This window comes from Kogia breviceps, chromosome 11 (genome assembly GCF_026419965.1).
Source record: "Kogia breviceps isolate mKogBre1 chromosome 11, mKogBre1 haplotype 1, whole genome shotgun sequence".
NCBI classification, from domain to species: Eukaryota; Metazoa; Chordata; class Mammalia; order Artiodactyla; family Physeteridae; genus Kogia; species Kogia breviceps.
In genome coordinates this window covers 2,780,332-2,796,908 of record NC_081320.1, presented here as the reverse complement: position 1 = coordinate 2,796,908, position 16,577 = coordinate 2,780,332, and the positions used below count along the sequence as shown (strand labels likewise).

At 43.7% G+C, this 16,577-nt stretch overlaps 1 protein-coding gene across 2 annotated transcripts in view; it reads left to right on the top strand.

Moving 5' to 3' along the window:
• MRPS9 (mitochondrial ribosomal protein S9) overlaps positions 1 to 16,337 on the top strand; it is a 47,263-nt gene extending 30,926 nt beyond the window's left edge. The window contains exons 6-11 of one of the 2 annotated variants that reach the window (XR_010835316.1): positions 4,444 to 4,529; positions 5,408 to 5,483; positions 7,812 to 7,980; positions 8,932 to 9,040; positions 12,406 to 13,514; positions 15,244 to 16,337. Coding sequence is in view for 1 of the 2 variants with exons in the window: in XM_059079546.2 (XP_058935529.1) it covers positions 4,444 to 4,529; positions 5,408 to 5,483; positions 7,812 to 7,980; positions 8,932 to 9,040; positions 13,345 to 13,514; positions 15,244 to 15,335 (702 nt within the window). In the remaining variant the exon portion in view is untranslated. The remainder of the gene's footprint in view (positions 1 to 4,443; positions 4,530 to 5,407; positions 5,484 to 7,811; positions 7,981 to 8,931; positions 9,041 to 12,405; positions 13,515 to 15,243) is intronic. The other variant, XM_059079546.2, reaches the window with a different exon arrangement.
• The last annotated feature ends 240 nt before the right edge of the window (positions 16,338 to 16,577 follow it).

The following is a 16,577-nucleotide window of genomic DNA, read 5'->3' as shown; positions in this document are numbered from 1 at the left end:
CTTCCCCCAGTGAGGCGTTACGAAATAACTGCTTTACGACTGTGTAAAGTGCTTCTTTGCAGAAAGCTACAGACCAGTGCTGGCATGTGTCTGTGTGCTGTTTTAAGTTCTTTCTTGACAGCAGGAGTTGATTCAGTAACGAATTCAGCAACAAACTGCTGTCCTAGAAGTATCTTTAATACACATTTTCCTCATATTGATAGGTGAATAATTGCCATTGTGTATCTTGTATGTTCTAAGTGTAACAGTTGGGAAAATTAATTTTTAAAAACTGATTCAACTTATTGCCTCTGTTGATTTTAATCAGATTATTTCTTTTATAATGGTAGAATTGTTTTTATAATACATGATGGAGCTTTCAGTAGTAAAAATATATGGTATCTGAGTCACAAGCACTTCTATGTAGTTACTCCCGGGTGCGTACCTTCCCAGAGTACTTGTCTAACGTGACCTATACGTGAGATTATTTCCTTTTTTAATGTTGAGTAGCATTACACGAAGTATACGCTGTATGGCATAATGTATTTACAAAGTGATAGCTAGGGTCTACCATAGAAGTATGTCACTTGGAGCTTCAGATAAGTAGCATGATAAAAACCATGATAAATGAATTATATGTATATTTATTCCAGTTGGTTTTGTATATGCCAGTAGCCAAAAAATTGAGAAGATTGTTATTTAGGAGATTTATTTTCTGTGATTTTCTTTTTTAAACAAGCACATTTTAAATCGCTTACTTTTCTGTCTTGAACTAGTATCTAAGATGATAATTACTGTTCGTTATTATATATTTTGTATATCAAAATACAGTTGACTTTTTCTATACCACCCTCCTCGGAAATGTTTGTTTGCCCTTCCTAAAATTGGGATTCCAACGTGGCTAGCACAGCCAGGGCAGAGTTTGGTAGACCAGCAATGACACTGCTTGTGCTCTCGGAGGAGTTTGGTTAAAGCGTTTCTTGTCTGCACCCGGAGCATCTGGTACTTCCAAATTAGGCACCTTCTAAATTCAAGTCATACATTATGGAAATCTGATGACATGAGGGGTGGATAGGCTTGCTTTGATTTTATGAAATATTAATCATAGCTGTGATTAATGATTCAGCATTTCACATCTGGGTTATTCCTGTCATATTTGAAAATTATACTGTTAAATACAGTATGTAAACTTAGTGTAGGTGGGGTCATGCTAATTCTCCAGGGTCCCTTAAAAATTAAGTGGAAATTTAAGAATATACCAGAAGCTAGCACTGGTAATCTGTGATGTTGACAGTTCCTGGCATATTTTATACCCTCAAGGATTTTTTGATGTAAATTAGTGCACCTCTCTTCAGGGAGTTGAAGCTATAGAATGTACTTCCCAGAGGACTGTTGTCTCTGACTAACCAAGATAGAATCTCAGGAGTGGTTTTATTATCTAGAAAAGAAAGAAAAACAGAAATAGTGCACCAGTAAAACTGTTTCAATTATTTTGTGTGTGTGTGTGTGATATGCGGGCCTCTCACTGTTGTGGCCTCTCCCGTTGCAAAGCACAGGCTCCGGACGCGCAGGCTCAGCGGCCACGGCTCACGGGCCCAGCCGCTCTGTGGCACGTGGGATCTTCCCGGACCAGGGCACGAACCCGTGTCCCCTGCATCGGCAGGCGGATTCTCAACCACTGCGCCACCAGGGAAGCCCACTGTTTCGATTATTTGACTCCTGAATGCCATACCTCACCCCTGTATCATTTCTTGACCACTACTGTAGGCCAGGCAGTATGCTAAGTACTTTACATGTATTTTCCTATTTAAAGAAGTATATGAGGGGGCTTAAAGAGGATTATATAACTTGATGAATTACAACCATCAAAGCATGTGCCATAAATGAATAGAACTTACCATGTTTGAAATTTGACGTGTACTCTTCATGGGTGGTTTTCTCATATTCCACATTTTTTCTGGTGATTTTACTTAACACTTTATACATTTTTATAGAGCTAAATATAACACTGGAAGGTAGTAGCAGAGTGCAAGAAAGTTTTAAGAAAAATTTGGACTTAAAAATTGCTCAGAATCACTGGAAAATGATGACAAATTTAGCACCCCAAATTTTGACGTGAAACTTACCCTGTGAAGCAGATCGATTATTTTTGTTTTAGTTGCCTTGGTTATTCCAGAAAATTAAATAGACCCTTATAGCCAGGTAGGGTGTCTTACTACCGTTGTTGGTATTCTCTTGGATTCATATTTTTAAGGTAGATTTAAAAGATCCATCTCTGACTCAGGACTCTCAGAATCTCAGGGCTCTGGAGCAGCCCCGCGTGGAGACGTGGAGACTGACGCCATCCTGCTCCCACAGGCCCCCCCCCCAGCTGGAGCAGGCTTCTGGGTGCGGGGGCGGGGTGGGGGGCCCGGTGCACAGCCAGACGCTGCTTGCACACGTCTGTCCCCTTCGTACGAGGCGGGGAGGATTCATTTTGTGGGGTTTTTTGTTTCACCTGTTCAGAGCGCTTCAGACTTGCTTTCTAGAAATAGGTACTTAGAAATTTTTCTGATGCACTGTTCAGCTGGGCTTACAACTCACTATCTTAGCCTTTGAATATGAATTTCAGGTACCCTAACTGCAGTCAAATGCGGCTTACCAATTCTCGAGAGACAAACTGTATGGTTTTAAGTTGCATGGCAGGGACACGTTCTGTATGTGGATGGCTCCTACTCTTGCTTTCTTTCGAGTGGGCAGTTTGTCTTGAATTGTCGGATACGTTTGTCTGCTGCCACAGGCGATGGATTTATACTTTGAGTATAGTTGTAGAGATAGTTCACGTGTACTCTAAAACTGAATTAACCCCATTTGTCCCCCGAGTTCCAGTGTTTAGGTCCAGACTTCAGGGTGCGTTACTTGGCGGCATCGTTCCAATAGATCACTGGGACCCCCTCCCGAGAGGTTCCTCTTGGGAAAGTCTGGGTTGGGGCCTGAGAATTTACATTTCTAACCTAGTGCTTGGCCTAGATGCTGCTGCTGTCTGCTTCTGCTGGGAACTTAGCTTTAGAATCACTGAACTCTTGATAGTGATAGCTTCACTCTGTCAGAGATACCGGGCCCAGTTTTACTGTTTCTAAGAGCTGCTGCTTTTCTTATTCTTTTCTAAGTTATCAATCCTACTACCCTTACTGAAAGCAAACAAAACAAAATAAAACACACTCTTACGAGTCTCCCAACTACAGGAAATGAACTTATCCTTTTCTCCCCAAGAAGTCCTGGCCCATGGAGCATAATCTCGGCTTTTCTCATCTATATTTATGAAACTCAAAGGCTCAGTCTTTACATCCTTTTTCCTCCCTCCCTCCCGCCCTCCATTCTTTTTCCCCTTGAGAGAAATGGATTCCTGAAAAGAGGTTGCAGATGAAGATAATAAGATGCAAGCTGTGGTAAACACAGAGGCAGTGGCAGGGGGCACCGTATTCTTGGAGCAGACTCTGTATCAGCAGCATTTTGATATAATACGACGCTCTAATCAGTGCTCACAAGAGGTTGTCCCCAAACCTGGAAATTATGAAGACTGTTTTAAATGTGGATAGACATCTCTGTGAGTAACAAGTTGTGTCTTCTGAGATTAGCTGATGGTATTGGACGGTGTCATGATTAAGCAAGAAAAAATGTTTATATCATCTCTAGCTCATCCTTTGAAGACGTCTGTTCCTTAGGTATTAGTATGGTAGGTTATGTGTACATTATAAATGAATACACATAGATTGGATTTGAGCCCTCAAGTTTGCTCAGTCAAAAACATTGGGAGACAGTTGCATTGTCCTGCTTATTGTAAACTCGTTTCCTGGAAATCGTATTTCATTGATAACCTTTATTGCCAGATTAGTGCTTACAAAATGGTAAATTTTCTCCTGCTTGCATTATGGTTTAACAGGTGACATACATTCACAGACTTTGTTAGAAAGTAAATTAATAGAAATCAAATAATGAAAAATAAATATTAATAGAAAACTTTTAAAGATGCAAACTACATGGTAAAGACAAATCTTTTACAAATGTTAAAATTTTTTACTGGTAATTCTCTTAAGTTTAAATGCATATTGCTATATAAATTATGAATTTTTTTTAAGGAAAAGTTTTGGTTCTCTTTGTGGAACTCTTAAGGAAAATAAATAGCTTGTAACTTTATTTCGTTTTTACTAACCTCACTGAGTTGTAAACCTTCTGTAGAGTTTTTAAAAAATCATTTGAAGTTAAGTGTGTTACTATGTGTAATACTAAATTCTCATTGAAATTACTACACCATTCTTTAGTTTGTATGAGAAATAGCGTTGTTAAAAAACATTTTCAGTAATCCTTGCTGTGCAGCTGTGACTTGAGGGTGCTTCTGAGATGAGGTGCTCAGGGGAGACATAAAGGAAGGTAATGGTTCACCGTCTCTCTTGGTTTAGTGTATGTGTGTGTTATTTGCCACAGGGAGCGTACGGAAAGCTACTAGATGTAGAAAACCGTCAAGACCAGCTGCGAGCCAAAGGTCTGTTTTCAGAAAAAACTAAAGCCAAGTAAGTTCTTTTTTGCATTAAAATATATGAGAAAATTAACTAAAAACATACCACTTATCATTGGTGTTTTTTAGGCATACCTAAAGCCTAAAAATTTGTTCATTATTTCAGCATTAATCATTAAAATTCCAAATAATAGGTGATTTTTTTTGTTTGTTTGGGAGGATGTAAATATTAAGGTTATTATTTTTATATTACTTCATTCTAGATTTGTATGTTAAGTGGCACTTACTGTATTTGAATATTATTTCTTTAGAATTTTTGTGTATGTAACTGCATTTATATGCCCGTATAGATACATATATGTGTGTGTGTGTGTGTGTGTGTGTGTATTTTGTATTTGAAGGTTTGTGCTTCCATTTAGCAAACAGATAGATTAGATCCATCGACCTGACCAACCAGTTTTAAATTTGGGGCTGGTTATTCACATATTTCTTCCTATGCAAAAGACACAAGTTTTTGAATATACCTAGTTTTAGTTGTAAATACTACCCCTAGCCTTTTATTTGGATTTCATTACTACTTTAGTCCATTGACAGATTAACTCTGTGTCTGTAACATACACTTTAAAGTAAATTATGAAAAGCAAGCACAGTTAATTTTTGAGAAATCTAGTGACTTGAATATCATCGAACGGGTTCCCCCATGCCATGTCTAACTCTGCGAATGGAACATTTGCTAGTCTGGGTATCTTTTCTAAAGCAGATTGAGGAAATGAAATAATGTGTCTCAAAAATCATTTACTTGGATGAAATTTTACAGCTATATAATATAAAAATGTGTTTCCCAATCAAGAATCGCTACTACTTGTGGGATCTTTTGTGATATAACTCATTGTATGGTTAATTTAAAAGAGACTATAACGTGCTATTTAACAGAGACCCGATTGGCAGCAGATGGCTGATTAAGGAGGAACTGGAAGAAATGTTAGTGGAAAAACTGTCAGATCAAGATGTGAGTAATTAATCTTTTTAATTTAAGGGGACCTGTGCCGTAAGATTGTAGACATTTGCTGTACTTAGGATCCTAATAGTAACGTTCCTCAGAGGCAGGTGTTCATAAGACGGTTTTCCTTTTAAAACATGTGGAGCTGATTTCTGCCCTGGGAAGGTCAGGAAGGTGCCTGGGCCCCAGACCCTCCTCCACAAGTGTGCTTGCATCCTCTGCCCCTTGTTCAGGGCCGCATGGCAGGTGTCATTGTTCACCTCCTTCAGTAAAGCGGGTGCTGATTTTGCAGGCTAATGATAAGCGTAAGGGGCTGTTACAGGTTAAGCAGAAGAGAAATGAAGTGCACGGTGCCTTCCTGGCTTCCCAAGTGCAGTATCCACGCGGCCGGTTTGTTTCATCGTGGAATTGGCAAAACCGCCTGTGTCAGAATCACCTGGAACGCTGGTTACAACATGCAGTTCCCAAGGTTCAGACCTCGTGCCGAATTTCCATGGCTGTCACCCAGGAATCCACGGTTTCAGCAGGCTCCTCCAGTGAATGTTAAAGCCTATGGCTGTGGTGACCCCTGCTTTAGGTCTTAGTCTGATTCTTTTTTTGCTCAATGTTCTAATATATGGCAGTATTATCATAGGAAATTTGACGTTTTAAATGTGTTGATGTTCTAAATTTAGATTATTTCTGGAAGATTGGAGTATAGAAAAATTTCGCAAATTGTTCCAAGAAAGGTTTTTTCCTTCCATGGCAGTGGGTAACATTGTTAGTACCTTGCTGCCATGTAGATTTCAAGTCATATGCTTAAATTGCTCTTTTCTTCATTTAACATATTGAAGAAATTAATGTTTGGGAAAAGTTGCAATTTGCTTAACTAAGGTGTCAGGCATTTGGTGAGTTGAAGATCTGAAATTAATTTCTAGTATCCTAACTGCCAAGTCAGTATCACTGCACTTGGATCCAACTGAAAAACCTCTCTTTGCTTCGTTGAATGATTCATTTCCGTGTTTCCTGTTTTCTGGCTGCTTTGATTTTTATAATTCAGGTTTGTTTGTTTTCATTTTGAAAACATCCCAAGGACTTTGTTATAGGTGTGCAGCTATGAAAACAAAACAACCAAATATATAGGTATCTTTGTACTTTGGGCAGCTGGATGGTGGAAGAAATCCTGAAGCCGATGGCTGGTGTCGAGATGAGGAAGGCAGGGGTGGTCAGGGATGGCCTGAACCGAGATCCCAGGTCATAGGCAAGGCTGTGTCACACCTGTAGTTGCCTCCTTGTGTGTTCGAGGGTTTTACAGCCGGTGCAGAGGAACTGAGAACAGCTGGGGAAGGACAGGCCTGTGAATGAAGGTGGTGGATTTACCAGGCTGGGTACCGCAGGTGGCTAGTAGTTCACTCTTCCTCAGATAGTTGCCTTCTCTAGTATTGTAACATCACAGGAAACGACAACTGAAGCGGCCCTTTTAATCTTACTTGTGAGATTTTTATATATTTCAAATTATTAATGGCAGATTTTCACTGTAAAGGCAGTGGTAACAAAGATGAGTATGATTTTTAAGGTTGGCAAAACATAAATAAGGTTATCAAAAACTGGGTTTCACACTCCATGCTAAGGATCTCAAGTATCAGTTGTTTCCTTCTGCATAAACACTTTAGAGTGATTACTCTGGCTTCTAATTTTAAGGGGTTAATACCAAGTTGTTTACTTTCTAATCACATGTTCAAGAACTATTAAAAAAAAATGCACTGAGTAGCAAGGGTAATTTATTTCAAGAGGTTGCCCTTTAAGTCAAGTATCTCTTGAATTTTTAAATAGCTTGATTGTTCGGTTTTAAAGGAAATCATAAACATTAAAGTAACACAGCTTGAACAGCTAAAGATACATTTGCCAAATGTATTATGAAATGTAGTTTAAGAGGTACGTTTTCTCAAAATCAGACTCTTCCCATTTTACTGTGCGAAACTTGCTGGAAATTATTTATGAAGCGCCTCTTGATACAGTTCTAATAAAAGAGTAGAAATTATACTTAAAGATCATCTAAGTATTTTTTTGAAAATTAATTTAAATTTCACCTTCATGTAATCCTGATACAGAGAAGTGGATTTTTCTTTGAATGATAAATGTCTTTGTTTCTCGAAAGAAAAGCTTGAGCTCTAAAGGTACACAGGAGAAGTGCCGCGTCTGCACGCTGCTTCAAAAGCAGCACGAAGTTGCAAAGTGTCATCCTGTCAAAATTCATCAAGAAAAGCAACATAGGGAAGATCAAGTATACAAAAATAGAAAAAAATCTAGCAAATGCAATTACACTTGCATCTCCTAATGAATTTTTATTGTCTGCAGTATGCACAGTTCATTCGGCTGCTGGAAAGGTTATCGGCGCTGCCGTGTGACGCGGCTGAAGAAGAATTTGTGGGCAGGTTCCGCAGGAGTGTGACCATTCAGTCGAAGAAACAGCTGATTGAGCCTTTGCAGTATGACGAGAAGGGTATGGCCTTCAGCACGGGCCGAGGTAACGCACCCGTGGACAGAGAGCGCCCCCCCCCCGCCCCCGCCCCCGCCCCCGCCGAGGATTGGGACATAGCCGGAGGTTTATTTGCTCTTGCCCTTTGCTGTTCATTTTGTTTGTTTCTTTTTGCTGCTGCTATGCTGGATTTCCGAATATTAAGGTTCTGCTGACGTTTTTAAAAACTGAACTTGATAATGTTGCAAGAAAAAAATGTGGTCACATACCTACACAATCATATTAACACTTTGTATTTTCATATTTTCAACTGGCAGAAACAACAAAATACAGGTTTCTTATAAAGGTTTAGGTTTCTAAATAAAGGTTTCTTATATTAAACGAAAATTTTTGGTGAATCTGCACGTCAGATGCTAAAACTACAAAATGTTAAAATTTTAGGTCCTCAACTCACATCTTCCTTGTAGGGGTACAGAGACATTTGACATGGTGTAACTTTAAAGAATTGAGTTATTAAATGATATATCTGCAACTTTAAAAAATTTTACATCATTCCTTTATCATTTTCAGTTAATGTTTTCAAAGAAGTGTGACCTTTCCTAAGGATTCCTTTTATTTCTACCAATTATACTTTATTATACTATTCATATATTTTAAAAATTATACGATTAAGATATATTCTTATTAATTTAAAAAACACTATGTAAATTGATTTTTTAAATAATATAAATAAATATGAATTACTTTGTTGAAACTAAAATCATTGTACTGTTTCTAAAATGGGATTAAAGAACAAAATCACCCCATAGTAAAGCTTTATGACGTCAGTTGTGGTGTAGTTTGCCTGTTCTATTTTTGTTTGACTTGTAATCATTATAGAACTTTCCTATACAGAGTGTTACATATTGTTATCCTGGGGGAAAAATTTAATATAGTTCTGCCTCTGTCAAAGCATTGGTCCTCGGGATGTTCACTAATAGATGTCTTATATTTTTGAAGGTAACAGAAAGACTGCAAAGGCAGAAGTGGCTGTTTATGACCGTGGAAGTGGGAGGATAGAAGTAAACGGGGTCGACTACCTGCTCTACTTTCCGGTGACTCAGGACAGGTGAGGTCTTTGTTTTAGTTTTGCTTTTCGTTTTTAAAGAAAATGTACTTTATAATATGTCACGATCAACTAAGGCTTATGATTTTCTGATTATATTTGTCTGCATGATTGTTTCTCTTTACTAATAGAATATATCAAACTAGCTAGAGGGATGCTGTCACTATTTTTCATGTTGTTTTCCAGATTTTTTTTTTTTTTTTGGCTGTGTTTTGTCTTCGTTGCTGCGTGCAGGCTTTCTCTAGTTGCGGCGAGCGGGGGCTGCTCAGTGTGTGCAGGTGTGCAGGCTTCTCATTGCGGTGGCTTCTCTTGTTGCAGAGCACGGGCTCTAGGTGCATGGACTTCAGTAGTTGTGTCTCGCGGGCTCTAGAGCGCAGGCTCAGGAGTCGTGGCTCACGGGCTTAGTTGCTCCGCGGCATGTGGGATCTTCCCAGACCAGGGCTTGAACCCGTGTCCCCTGCATTGGTAGGCGGATTCTTAACCACTGTGCCACCAGGGAAGCCCTGTTTCCCAGATTTTTAAAAAGCATCTCTAGAATTCCTCATTAATTGAGTCTTCCTCCCCTTTTCATCAGATCGTACCGTAAGTTGAGTGTCTCAGGGTCTTATGTTCTGAAATGCAGACTGTGCCACCTCTGCTCCCTGGGTTTGGGGATGGGCAGCCGCAGAACAACGAAAACCAGCCTTGTTTGGCACTTAGCATCGTAAATATTAGGAGAAGTTCGCTTTATCCCTTTGGATTTCTTTCTGTTCACAGAAAATTTTATATATATATTGAGCAAGCAAAGAAACCTGACATTTATATATTAAAATAAGAGCTCATCAGGCTTTGCTTAGTTCCCGTGGCTCCATATGGCTGTTTTATTCTTTGAACTCTGTATCCCGTGGAGAAACAGACGTTGATTATAAGTAGGTGTTCCAGCCCAGCTCCACTGGGTATGTTGCCCATCTGAGGTGTGTCCCCGAGTCCCTCGCTGAATAAGGCCTCTTGTTGGGACGGCCAGGCTTCGCAGACATTACTGTCGGTGTCCACAAGGCACAGCGGTTCTGCACGGTTCGTTCCTCTCTCCCTCGTCTTCTCCCGGTTCCCGTAGTGGCGATCAGAGTCCAGAGGGGTTAAGGCTCTTTCGATCCCAATGCTTACGATGCCAGGAGAGAGGACCGTGCCAGTGTAGTGTAAGCTTCTGGATGGAATAATTACTTCAGGAGATGTATGTTTATTGTGTGTGTGTGTGTGTGTGTGTGTGTGTGTGTGTGTGTGTGTGTGTGTGTGTGTGTCAAGAAGTAGCCCACTCTAACTCTCTTTAGCAGGAATTAAACTAATTCTGCCATCATCCTCTCAGGGAAGCCTATGGAGGAAGCTCTTATTTGTCTTACCCAAAGCCAGAGAGACCCGTCACTTCAGCATTACGACTGCTGTAAGGAATGGCATTTGGTCAATGACCGTCTGTTAGTTTGTTTTCAGATGTAACCCCTGATGATGTAATAGCAGGTCTCAACTTCGGCTTTTCTCTCACAATTGAATTGCCCCCTGGAACTTACTCTTCAGTCTCATCGAGCAGGCGTTTGCTGAGGGTTGACCGTGTGCCCAGTCTTGTTCTTGGCGTGGCGAGAAGATGCCAGCGCTGCGTGAGATACGGTTTCTGTTGTCAAGAAACTCCCCGTCTGGTTGGCAAGCCTGAGGCTAGTCTTGGTGGGGTAGGCGCCCGAACCGCCCCAGTGCCTTTCAGTTGTTGTCGGGGTTTACGGCAGCCGTGCTACTCGGGGACTGGCCTTTCTTCCTGCACGAGTGGCTCACGAGCTTACAGGTGAGCAGGGAGGTGCCCGCGACCAGCAGTAGGGAGAGGGCCGAGCCAGCGATGGGTGATCTTGATTCTGGGTCTGTTTTCCAGCTGTGTGAACTCAGCCAAGGTGCTTAAAGGTCACCTCCCTAAATGGTGGGAGGGAGTTGGACTTGATGATCTCTGAGGCGCTTGCCTGAAGGTCAGTTGGAGCTGCCTGCTTTTCTTTCCAGGGTCCTTCCTTTAGGCTGTTTTTACACAGACGGAGCAAACAGGTCATTGGGAGTGTCGACTGTGTTCCTTCCTCGCGTTGTCAGAAATTTTGTGTTTATTCGTGCACTCAGCGGACGTTTACCACGATGCGCCTGGTGCTGTGTGAGGTACACAGAGCAGTGCTTTCTGGTTTGGAAAGGCCTTTGCTCCGTCACTCAGCCAGTGAAGCAGCTCTTAGCTGATCACCTGTACGGAGGGAGTGCATCCCTCACATGGCACTAACCGTGTGACAGGGGAGACAAGTTAGCACCTCAAGCAGTCACACAAAGATAAGAGCACGTGGTTTTATGTACGTACCAGGTTCTGTGCTGCACAGTTGGTGCCCTAGGAGTGGCATTCAGAGAAGGTTGAAAGGGGGAGATTTTTTTCTCTTCAATATAACTTTGATTAGCTAACAAAGAGCAAAATAAAACGCGTTCTTTTAGCTCAGGATTTCATCTGAGATCACTGAGAGGAGAGATTTGTGAAACACTTGTATGCCGTGTAACTGTTTTTGCATGTACCAGTGTGAGTCCAGGTTAATTAGAACCGATAGCTGTGTGATCGTTCTCAGCTGTGCCCTTTGGGCGTCTCGCGCCCTCTCTTTACAGACCTAGTGTCGTGCTCAGCGCACGGACTCTTCCTCCTCAGGTCCTTTCTCGCCTTGACCACCCTGACTCAGGTGCTCTCGTTAGAGCCTGAATTTTTTTCCCAAATTTTAATCTCAGTTTTTTCATCTACATAAGCATTTGTTAGGGAATCTTAAAGTTTTAGGAATTAAAGCAGATAAATGTTTAAGCTCCCAAACGAGTAGGTGAGCAGGGCTTCTCTTAGTAACACCATCACTCGTGTCACGCAGCTGCGCAGTCGTGTCAGGCAGCGCGGGCCTGTGATGTGCCAAAGGCAGCTCCTTAGGCTCCGTGCTGGCCTCGGCGTCCGTGCTGGAAATGGCGCGGTCAGCCTATCAGCCTCTACGTTTTCTTTAGCTCTTGTAACGTAGCTATTATCTTTAATACCGTTGACCCTTGAGCAGTGTGGAGGTTGGGATTTTCCCAGCACAGTGGAAAATCTGAGTATAACCTTTTACCGTTGGCTCTTTGCATCGAGTTTCCTCATCCAGGGGTTCGACCACTGTGGATGGTGTGGGTCTGTAGTATTTACTGTTGAAAAAAATCTACGTGTCAGCCGGCCTGCACGGTTCAAACGCATGTTGTTCAAAGGTCACCGGTAGTACTACTTTTGTAACATCCCTGTTTTTCATTTGGTTGCTTTGGAACATCTGTTCAAAGAAAGCAATATTAGATTTAGGTCGTTTCAGGCCTGTTTTCTATTGTAGGACTTGTTTCATTCCCGGTGGAACGGCATCCCTGCTGAAGCAGTATTGTTACAAATTCCAGTGAACTCTGCCCTCCCGAGCTGCTGGCGTGTCCACGCACACCAGCCTGCGCTTGCTCCGCTAGCGTGTAGTCCAAGGGCTAGCATCTGCCTCTCGGCGCCACTGTGTGACGCTCACCTTTACTTGGGGGGTCCAGAAAGCTGCAGCGTCAGACCGGACAGGCAAATGCAGTGTTCAGCGTTCTTTAGCTTTTCTAGGTAAACTTCATAAGAGCTGTCCAGGCAAAAGCAGTCCCTTGTTTGTGAGTGAGAAGAAGGTCCAGGGCAGCCGGCCTGCCCCAGCCTCTGGTTCTGGCCCTGCCCGGACCCCGTGGGTGCTCACTGGCTGTGGAGGGACGCGGGCCCGCCTGGTCTGTGGGGTGTCACCTGGCAGGAGCCTGCGGCCGAGGGAACTGCAGTCAGAGTGCGTGTCTCGGTGGGAAGGTGTCGAGTGTGGTCTCCGTGACTTTACGACTCGCGGTGTCGGGATGAGCACAGACCTTATACAGACACACGTCATAGCGCACACGCTACTTGGTGAGCCCAAATGGCGCCTGACAGTTGCTTGGGAGGACCTATTAATATTACATCTGATCCTTGGATCCAGGGAGGTTGGATGCAGTGGATTAAAGGCGTTCTCCCAGCTTTCAGACTTCTTCATGAGGTTATGTTCAAGTCTCACAAAATTCTCGCGCGACAAGCAGGATCAGCAAACAGCTGGGGTGTGCTGTTGTGCCCAAGAAAAAGAGGCCTGACCCTGCTCTCACAGAGCATCTGAATATCGGAGACGCTCGTGTTTCTGCGTCTAGTGTGGGTCTTACAAACGTCCAGAATGTGAGCAGCCTGTAAAATTGTGTATCTTCGCAGTGAACTTAACTCCATCTCTCGTGCTGTGCCTTAGAGAACAGCTGATGTTCCCTTTCCACTTCCTCGACCGGCTTGGAGAACACGACGTGACCTGCACAGTGTCGGGGGGCGGGCGGGCGGCGCAGGCGGGGGCCATCCGCTTGGCGACGGCGAGAGCCTTGTGCAGCTTTGTCACCGAGGACGAGGTCGAGTGGATGCGCCAAGGTGCGAGTTCAGGTGGGGTGGTGGGGGCCGGGTCACCCTCGAGCCTTCGTCTGACCCCGTTTTGTGTCAGGCACGTGAGCGGTGACTTTTGAAATTTGTAATCGTTATTCAATTTAATGATGGAACCCCGAAGGTGTTTCTCTCCAAAGTTATTGGAGATTCCTTTTCCAATGTGATATTAGTTCGAATTTTATTTCCCTTACTCACTCTGTGTGACCCTGTCACCTAGCCGTGAATTCCAGAGTCTCTGCACGGGGGGAGAAGGGTTCTACGATCAACATGTTCGTCAGGGCCCTGCGTCCGCATTTCACAGTCAGTCGGGGCAGCTCTAGCTGAGGAGTGTCTTCCCACCATCTGTGAAGGAGGAAAGCACTGCGGGCACTGCCAGCTGGCTGTGTGGCCTCAGCAAGGCCCCTGGCACCTCTGGGTCCAGGAGCCCCTCTGGGCAAGTGGCGTGGGCCCCGCCCCTGCCCTCCCACTGCACCGCTGGGGTTCTGATCCCACGCTGCAGGTAAGGCCACCCGTAGCTTAGGCAAGTTAATTTTTTTAAGCCTCTACAAATCCATTTGCTTATAAACGGTTCACCATTTTGTAGGGTTCCCATCTAGTCATTAAAATCGTTTGATAGGACCTCACTTAACAATTCTGCTAGTTTGAGTTTCTGTGCCTATTGAAAAGTAATAAAGCATCATTACTTGTCATTTAAACTAGAATTTAGACAGGTCTTGTTTGCATTCCTCACAAAACGTTGTGTTATTCCACGCCCCTAAGTACAAGTAAATGCGAGAGCTATGGGTATATGACAAGCGTAAAATGTGAATTTTGCCTTTGCTGTGTGGCCATTGAAAGTACCCTAATAAAATACAGAAGGCTCGCATACAGTGAAGAGAAGTGCTGGGGTTGGAAAGGTGAAAAAGACAGTGAGAAACTCCGGTCTGTTTACATATTTATAAACACAGCTAAAGAGTTTTCTCGTCGCTGGTGTCCTTGTGGTAGCTACCAGCACCCCACGGCTGGACCACCCTTGGGCACACCCATCGGGGCCACATGCTGAGAGTGACTCGTTTATTGCTCAGAAGTTGTAATTACTCCTGATGGTGGGAGACCGGGAGCTTCCAGTCTAAACTGACTTTACTCTTCTGGAACCAACGCCTTGTGCTGAGAACACAACTCTAAAACCTTTCTTAGATTCTGAAACAAAGTACCAAGAAATAATTATGATCACACAAATCAGAAGAATAAGTTTCTTTTCTCAGATATGTTAGATAAGTCACGTATTGCGTGTCGGTATATTCACGGCACTGTTACTGTGTGGCGTCTGTATACTTCCACACGCTTTGCCACCCAGGAAGTTTTTCTTTTCTCCCTCTTGAAGCTTTCACATCTGTAATAGTAAGCGTGCCAGGCAAGTCCCCTGGCAGTGAGTAGTGACTGGCCCACTAGAGCAGCTTTGTCTTAAGTTGAACAAGTTTAAAAACCAAAAGGGAACCGTATCTCTCATAGGAGAAGAAGAGCAGACTCAAGTCTTGTACCTGGTGTTTGTCTCAGAAATTGGGAAAATAGCTTAGGAGAGTGAAAGCGGACTGCTGTCATGAGTTGTATATGAGGCCGGGAATTGCTTGTGGGCCCGGGTGCTTTTCCTCTCACAGCAGGAGCTGCCAGTTCATGCGCTTCTCCTGCTTTCCTGGGCTTTCCACGGTTCCTAAAGGCATCTCTTTTTGTGCTGCAGCGGGACTGCTCACTGCTGATCCCCGTGTCAGAGAGCGGAAGAAGCCAGGCCAGGAGGGAGCCCGCAGGAAGTTCACCTGGAAGAAGCGCTGAGTGTTCTGGGCGGGCAAGGACAGGGACGCTTGCTGGCCGGGGTGAAGCAGCGCCATCACACGTTTGAGTTGTGAGATGATTTATTCTCAAATGCAATGTCTTGTAAAGGTTACCTTCTAAAAATAATTATTTAAAATTGTTTAGCTTTGTTCTGCTGCTTTACTTTTAGAACTTTTTCAGGAGAGAGCTTTAAAGCATAACTCAGAACCTTGGCATATCCGACCTGAAAGGAGCATTCAGCAAAATCCAATCAAGAGACCGCCTTTTGCGGACGGCAAGGCCCAGCCCCACAGATCTGACCCACCAGAGCCGCACTGCTAACTTAATGACAGGATGGACTTGGACTCACTCCCGCTTAGCTCTGTCGTTTTCCCGGAGAGCAGTTGTTACAACATATCTTTTGAAACTGAGGGACGAGAGTGCTTGTTGAGAAGAGAGAAGCCCGTGGAGCGTCTCGGTCAGGAAGCCCAGCTGAGTCTCTGCGGAAGACAGCAGGCCAGTCCCCCCCCCCGCAGCCCCCATTCCACGCTCTGTTTCTAAGATTCTGCGTATAAGTGATACCACGCCCGAGTTTGCCTTTCTCTTTCTGGCTTATTTCACTTAGCATAGTACCTTCCAAGCTGGGTACAGACTTGCAGTTACAGTATGAATTAGTTCTGAGGATCTGGCTTTAGCGTGTCTGTGAGACCTTGAAGTAGTTCCAGAGTTCTATACATGCGTCACTTTTTCTGGGCTGCGTAGTTCCATTGCTCTCACAAGATGCCCAGAGGGGTCCCTCCCTATGATACTGAGAACCGCGGGCATGAGGAGGGTTTGGGGGGTTTTTTAAGGACAATAAGTCCGCCCTTTGTGTGCAGCCCTAGATCCAGCAGGCGAAGCAGACACCATGGTGAGATCCCGGGCCTGACCTGGTGGGAGCAGGGGTCAAGGGTATTGGTCATAATCTTTATCTGGCTAGGAAGAGGGTTAAGTAAAAGTGTCCGCTTTACTATACCTTTCAAATGTGTGATACATGTGATTTTTATTATGAACCATTTTATGATAAAAGTGAATGAAAGACCGCCGTGAGTCGGGATGTAGGAGCTCGAGGACAGTCCCCGGGGCTTCGACGTGGCCTCAGGCAAATGACCTCCTCAACAGCTGGCTGGCCGCTCGCGAAGAGGGGAGCACAGCAGCCCCTGTCCCAGGGTTAGAGGGTTCCGTAAAATCCACGGGAGCCGCGGAGCCCAGAGCAGGTCCTCT